Genomic DNA, 8139 nt, shown 5'->3' with positions numbered 1-8139 from the left:
TATATATAAGAGGGTGACAACGTGACGGAATAATGTGTGTGTGTAGACAGTGAGTAATTGATCTGCGGTCAGAGAGTATTATTGAAGTTGAGCACGTTCGTTGTTATAGCGTTTGTTTTAGCGTGATTGTTGAAATTAAGTGTATCGTAAAGTTATATTCGGAAAGAAAAAACAACTTTTATTAAGTAAGGACTTGTGTCGCTAAAGTTTCGTCAGAACGAAGTTACGGAAAATCGATTAACGACTGGAGGCGTAACAAATTGGTGTCAGAATGTGGGATAAAAAAAAAGAAGAAAAAGAGAAGATGGAAACGAGAAGCGGTAAATAAAACTACAGTTTAGCAGATTTGATGGCAGCAATACAAGAACAGCAAAAGAAATAAGAAGAGAGACAACAGCAGTTGCAAGAAAACCTGCAACAATGGCAGTTCGAACAACAAAATAAACAAGAGAAGAAACAAGAAGAACGAGAAATTAAACAAGAAGAGAGATTACAGCAGTTGTTAGAGGAAAAACAAAAGAAACAAGAAGAGAGACAACAGCGGTTGCATGAAAACTTGCAACAGTGGCAGCTGGAACAGCAAAATAAACAAGACAGATTACAGTAGTTGTTGGAGGAAAAAGAAATTTGTTGGAGGAAAAAGAAAAGAAACAAGAAGAACGAGAAAAGCAACTGCTGTAATTTCTCTTCTTGTTTATTTTGTTGTTCGAGCTGCCACTGTTGCAGGTTTTCTTGCCACTGCTGTAATCTTTCTTCTTGTTTCTTTTCTTTTTCCTCCAACAACTGCTGTAATCTCTCTTGTTTATTTTGCTGTTCGAGCTGCCATTGTTGTAGGTTTTCTTGCCACTGTCAGAGGAGACAGAAAATAAACAAGAAGAGAAATTACAGCAGTTGTTAGAGGAGAAAGAAAATAAACAAGAAGAACGAGAAAAGAAACAAGAAGAGAGACTACAGCAGTGGCAACTGGAACAAGAAAGGAAAGAAGAAGTACAAATGGAAAACATTAATAAATTTAAAAGCGAATTAGATACGTTAAAGGACGATCTATTGTCTTTCACACAAGGAGGATACATTGACCATCGACTTAATCAGCCCCAGACAATGGCAAGTCCCTTACAGAGCCCGCAGCTAAACCCTAATGCAGACATATTCAGTCCCGTTAGAAGTCACATTCCAGATATGAATGTCAGTACTAGGAGTGATCCAGTACGAAGGAAGCCACAGGAATTCAATGGGAAAGCACCGTGGGAAGCATATAGAGCACAGTTTGAGTTACTGGCAGATGTGAAAGGATGGACAGAGGAGCAGAAAGCAGTATATCTGGCAACGAGCTTGAAGGGACAACCACTGGAAATACTTGGACAGTTGACAGCAGCCGACAGACACAACTATAGAGCATTGGTAGAGGCTCTGGAACTCAGGTATGGAACCCAGAATCAGTCAGAAGTTTACAGGGCTAGGATTAGGACGAGAATCCGTGCTAAAGGGGAGAGCCTGCAAGAGCTGGCAGAAGACTTGGAAAGCATGGCACACAAGGCCTACCCAACTGCACCCACCGGATCTCCTCAAGTTATTGCTGAGGGATCAGTTCGTAGATGCCTTGGACAGTCCACAACTTAAGATACAAGTGAAGCAAGCACACCCCTCTACCATGCAGGATGCAATGGGCAGAATTTGAATCCTACGTTAAGTCCAGCACAGAGGTACCGAGGTTGGTACAGTCATCTGGATTCAAGGCCAGAAAAGGTCAGCTTTCAGAGAGGTTTTCAGAGAGGGAATTCGATGTTTCAAAGTCACTTAGGCATTGTTGAGTAGTTTCCCTGGTAAAAGATAACATGAAAGTGAAGAAGACACTCGAATGTGTCAACATTAGTTTCTCTAATATCAAAATTCTAACACTTTGTTCCATTTAATGTGGTTTGGAATTAACTAACACATACGACGATATTTTGTCCTTTAATTAATAATCTTGCAAGTGCTTTATTAAGTTGTTTACATTTGCTGTACACAGATAATATAGCGTTTTCTCCACATTAAGTATGAAACTTTTCCAGAGTGTAGTATTTACTCCACTCATGTAGTATGAGTATTTTTGAAGTGAATTATTAATGTTAGTGTTTTAAAGCGTTTGCTGTTTTGGTGAGATTCAAGTTAGTACTTGAATGTTATTTAGTTATTCAAACTTAGCTGTCTATAATAAATTTAACTTAATGTGGGGTTATTTTCATTTAGTATTTTCGTTTGTGTATTAATTTAATGGGGGGACATGCACTAGTAAAATCAGATTTTATGAAAGTCTTCGTCATTAGTTCTTCCTAGTTATTCTTTTTTAACGTGCACAGGATCGCTTGCCCTTGGTGTATTATAGTGTATTTTGTATTATAAATTGTGAATTAAATAATGTTTTATGTTTGGAGAACTGCATGGTATCCCTTTCTTCTCGCAATCATTTGTAACATGAAGGAAAATACACCTCAAAGTCCGAGATGTCAAAACCTCCTGTTATCAGCGGACCTAACTCTCACTGCTGGTAATCATTGAGATACAATAAAGTGTAATTAAGAATACCACATATTAGTAGGGAGTATTAGTATACCCGTGAAATACTGGCTAAAGGTTAGCGACCTTGCTATCTATCCTCTCTGCGTTCCTCCGTTAGGACAGTGGTAAGCTTACAGACTGGCAACTCTAAAATCCGGGGTTCGATTCTCAGCGGTAGATACAGTAGATAGCCCAATATGGCTTTGTTCTAAACAAACAAACAAGTTAATGTTAGATATGTCATTTTTTTATGTGTACGCCTTTTACTAGCCGGCGAAGAATGATTACAATCTTACTTACACATTATTATAATTTTTGAAAGTCCCTAGGGACTAGACATAACAAATGTTATTGTATTAAATGGCTTATATAAATAGTGTTCCAACCATTGTTGTTGTTTGTTATATCCTAGCCGACCTGAAGAGCTCTGGATCGAGTGAACGCATCGTCGGCAAGAGATGTGACAAATTTAGTGTGATTAGAATATTCTAATTATACGTTCTTCTAATTCTTGAAAATCCCTAAGGGGTTGAGTTAAGAATGTAGTGTTTAACAAGAGGGAATCCTCAATAGCCGCGGCACTTGAATGTTTTTAAAGCAAGATTAGAGTAAATTAATCCATGAGACCTTGGGCGTAGTCAATATATCAATCGAAAGAGTTTAATCTCTTGAATCTAAAACTGTAATAAGATCTCAAATTGGTGAAGAGATGACGGAGCTATGAGCTAAATGAGCCGCTATGCCATGGCTAAAAATGCATAATATGAAGGTCATAATCTTCAAGCTACAAAGAATAGTTAAAAGTGATAATTTTATCTAGTTAAATTATAAAACGCTCAAAAATACACGGTAAATCTATATTATCTTTTTCGCATAAAAGTTTCATCCAATTTTTAATGTTCAAAGCTGAGCAAAACCATACAAAGTAGACATGTCTTCTCTCCATCTACGGCAGTCAACTTGGTTGAATATATATGATTTTAGGATATAAAATAAGTCGCTTAGTCAATGTTTTCACTGCAACTTAGAAGAGATTTTCCTTCCCAGTAATCTGAAGAAACGAGATTGCTGATATATACAGACGTAATAGGCCACCAACAAACATAGAAGCTTAATTATTGTTGGGAATGTAACATTGCTTTACTACAATTGGTAATGTAACATTGCTATATTACAATTGGGAAGGTGGTGTATTCATTTCAATGACGTTCACTCATAAAAATCTTTGAGCTCAAATTAGATAAAAAAAAATTAAATCGGAAAGAAAGAAATTAAAACTGTGAATCTAGAGAAGAATTATGTTGTTGTTTGTTTTAGCTCAAAACTGAACTATGCTATATGCACAGCGTTCACTACGGGGAATCGAATCCTGGACTTTAGCGTTGTAAGTCCGTAAGCGTACCGCTGACCTACCGGAGGAGAGACGCAGAAATCTGAAATATTTATATAATTCTCGGTATTTTTTGTAATTTTCTTGTGAATTTTTCTAATTTCCAAACTGTATAAAATACTTTCTAGCAGTTTCTATGACATATAATGGAATGTGATTTGGAGGAGTATATTTTTTTTATTTATTAATAATATATTATTTATGAAGGGCTACGGTTGCCTTCAACACATGGTAATACTCTATAAAAACCAATATTTTCCAAGTGGTTATTATATCTTTTAACATTTCCTAACGAATCAATAATTGGTTGGTTAGTTGTTTTCGAATAAAGCCACGTTGTGCCATTTGCTGTGTCCACTGTGGGGAATCGAACTTCGGATGTTAGAGTTGTAACTCCGTAAACTAGCCCTAGCCCCTAGGGATACTAATCAATCGTATAAATGTACAAGGTTATCGTTTCCTTCCTTCAAACTTATCCTAAATGTTTCTGCAAAATTAAGTACACGAAACTATCGTGGTTGGTGACTGATTTAGCAGTTCTTTAGTTCGTGGTCAAACTCGAGTGAGAATTGAAGTTTCTGAAAGTTATAATTTCACATTTATATATTAATTCACACATGGCTTAATTTTTGATGTCAATATCTAGAATATTTTCACTTTCTGAACCACTTTTACTTTTGCTTTACAACTATATAGCCCAAGAACATCACGAGTCTACATCTATGTAACCAAGTACAAAAATATATCCATATATAATTTGAAGGCAATCCATATTTCATATTTACAACGCATGAGAATGATATTAGCAAGTAAATGAAACCACGTGGCCAAACGTTCTCTAAAACAAAATGTTTTATCACACACCAATATAGTAAAACATAGAAATGAATAACAAATAAAATTCGAGAAAAAGCTGAAAATGGTCGATGTCTGATATGAATAAGAATAAAAAAAAAACGTAAAAATGATTAAACACAAATATATCTCAAAATAAACATAAACATAATTATGGATTATAATACATTGCAGTAGTTAACCTTTACACACAACCAACAAATCTCTTTAAAATTATAAATCTTTTGTTTCAAGTATACCATGCATCCTGTATGTACGTCAGGTTGCCATAAGTTTCTATATTTGGCTCTTATTATTTCCTATATAGGCTTCTTTTTTTTCCTACTAACCTCTGCTGCTTTTTGTTCTAAAGCTCCATCCTCATATCTCTTATTTTCTCTTTGATATCTTCAGAATTCTTCTTCTCACCCTTGACCTTTCTTATCACTTTATTATCCATTTATTTACGTATATTTTATTTATCTATCCGTACTTTCGTATACGCTTTTCCTATATTCGTTCGTATTTATTATTATTTTGATATATAACTCCCTATCCTTGTCATTTTAATCTCCGTGAAAAATACTAGCGCTAAAAGCAGCTTATTTACTGATTTTTACTTTGTCGCTTCACCTATAAGCACCGATTTTCATTTAGTAACCAATGACAACGAGGCCCCGATGTTTTTCAAGTATATCTATCTCAAGAAATACGTGTCTTGATACAGAATGATTGATACATACAGCTAGGTTTTCGGATCAGTCTGACTCAGTAACGTTACTGTAAACAGGGTTCAGTGATTCTTCGTGAGCGGCTTACGTGGGTTTGGTTCACCAGCATGACGTTAGGTGGTTGAACAGTGACATCTTTGTGAGAAATGGTTGTAGTACGTCAGGAGGATCAAGTTGATGTAACTCCTCTACGATTAGATACCACGTAACTCTTTCGAATAGATAGACACGTCATAAATAACGTCGTTTAACTCACTTATGTGCAGTTTATATCATAAATGCTTGTGAGTATTTTATTTTCACAAAAAGTAAAATTCGGACCAACATAACGATATTTTTTTTTCTCCCGAAAGAATAGCAAACACAGTTGCCATCTCATATGGTTCTTACATCGTAAATGAAACGTGAATATAAACAACTAAATAAAGCACAATGAACTTGAATGGAAACTTTCAAGTGACTGATATACTTAAAATAATGCAGTTATGTAGCTTTTTGAGGTAATATTCTCATATGTGACGTGCCAGACTATTTCTGGTCACTGTTTTCCTGCGTATTTTTTGTTTTGTAATCTTATATTCAAATAAGTATTTTGGAGATAAGTTTGATACAAGTTTCTAACTTTTCGTATACAAATTAATAAAATCATGTCTTTTTTTTTTCTTATTTCGAAAGCATTTAACGGTTCAAGCACGAAGCTAAAGAGAGCGTTATCCTGTACCAGTGTTAGTTCTGACACATCTGTTGTGTTGGATACTCTTGAGTCACCACAGAGCAACGGTGAACTGGAGATAGGGTTAGAATATGATAGGTAAGAGTTTCTCAGTTAATACAGTCTACAAAATGTTTTATATTGTATATTATTAATCCTTTCAACCTGTGCGCCTACTGTTGGCAGAATTGAATATTTGTCGATTAACGAAGATAAACCTGATAAATGTGGGGACGAAGATAAACCTGATAGATGTGGGGACGAAGATAGACCTGACAGATGTGAGGATTCAAATAGAGTGCTTTGCTGGTGTCTAAAAGCAAACACTCTCCAATCTAAGTTCTATAGAGCGAGCATACGCTAGAATTTAGCTTTTAAAAATAATAAAAATCAAATAATCGTCACACGCAGTGTTAGTTGATAATGGATTCATTCTAAAATTATTAATAGACTTTTTGCTAAAAATCGAGTCTACTAAAAGTGGTAGAGGTTGGCATGTTTAGTGTGACGGGAATTCGAACCCGCAACCCTCAGATTACGAGTCGAGCGCCCTAACCACCTGGCCATGCCAAGCCTTAAATCCGGATTAGGCTAATTCAACAGTAGATGTTCCTTTCTGTAACAAAGATACAATCTACCGTTTCGTGGTACAGTTGTATTGTATTCTACGTTACCTAGTGGATGGAGAACCATTTTATAGCTGTCTTTGAGAGCAGAAACGCCTCTGAACATTTGTGATCCAATTTTGCGCTTGGTCAGCTACAGAGAGGATGTGAAATATGGGAGCAACTTTGGTATTTTCAAATACCATCGTTTCTGACACTGAAAGAAAGTCAAACCTGCTAGACGTCTTGTTCCAGTTCTATTTTTCTTATCTCGTTACTTTGTTTGTTCAGTTAGCTCGTCGTGTGTGTGTGTGTGTGAGTTCGTGCCTTTTTTCTAATTAAAATTATCAATAGCTTTCGATTTATTTTCAGTTTATTTTTTAACTTTCCCACCATACTAAAGCATTATCCTCGACATTGTACTATTTGTGTTTATTTTCATTAAAGTGTCGGTTTGTGTTTATTTTCACACTGACTCTTATCCACCTGTAACAAATCATTGCACTGGTCCTTTCAAGGTACTAGATCTGTGAACTTCTCGCTGTTAAAAAAATCAGGTTACTGAGTACGGTTTATCCTTGGAATACAACAATGTAAACAGCGGTGAGGACAAATGAAGGTTATATTTTTTTCTAGCAAGTAATTCTATGGATGGTACAAAACAAAGAAAACTTTTGAGAAACTTATCATTAGAAATTCTCTTTAGATTATTGTGTGCATTTGAAATACGTAGGATAAAAAAAGTACATAAACCATAATTCAAGAACTTCGATAACACAAGAGCTAAGGAAATATGATAATTTCTCCTTCATCTGAATCTGTATACGCAATGTTGAAAGTAAGGCACTGTGTATCATGATTAGAGTTAAGTCTGTAAAACATTATTCTCAAAAATGTTCCAACTTTATATATGTATATTAATAAATTTAAGGTTATACCATCATACCTCTTAAAAAATTAATTTGCATTTTTACATTAGTTGATTAGAATTCATATTTATAACACGTGTAAAAAATATGTTATCCATATGAAGCGTAAGAAAGAAACAACTTTTGACATCTTCAGCTGAAATCTTAATAACTATTACATATACTTAAGTTTTATGAAGTTTTATTTAATTAATTGAAGATTGTATTATAAATATATTAGGCTTAAGAGGCTTACCAAGTATTATTTAACAGTTATTGCATTGTCCAATAATTAACCGTGTATAGCGTTGGACTTACATTTTTAGCCGCGGCATAGCGGCTCATAGAACGGTTCCGAGTCTGTTTTTCTTTTGTTGTTGTTTCTTCCAAGTACAAACTTTTAGCTCATAGCTCCGTC

The 8139-nt window shown here is 35.0% G+C and overlaps 1 protein-coding gene across 1 annotated transcript in view; it reads left to right on the top strand.

Annotated features, from left to right (window-relative positions):
• Nucleotides 1-8139, top strand: part of LOC106457237 (synaptotagmin-6-like) — a 37622-nt gene that overhangs the window by 25852 nt on the left and 3631 nt on the right. The window contains exon 4 of the mRNA XM_022383071.1: nt 6172-6307. Coding sequence (XP_022238779.1) covers nt 6172-6307 — 136 coding nt within the window. The remainder of the gene's footprint in view (nt 1-6171; nt 6308-8139) is intronic.

This window comes from Limulus polyphemus, unplaced genomic scaffold, assembly GCF_000517525.1.
Source record: "Limulus polyphemus unplaced genomic scaffold, Limulus_polyphemus-2.1.2 Scaffold306, whole genome shotgun sequence".
NCBI classification, from domain to species: domain Eukaryota; kingdom Metazoa; phylum Arthropoda; class Merostomata; order Xiphosura; family Limulidae; genus Limulus; species Limulus polyphemus.
This window is presented reverse-complemented; position numbering and strand designations above follow the sequence as displayed.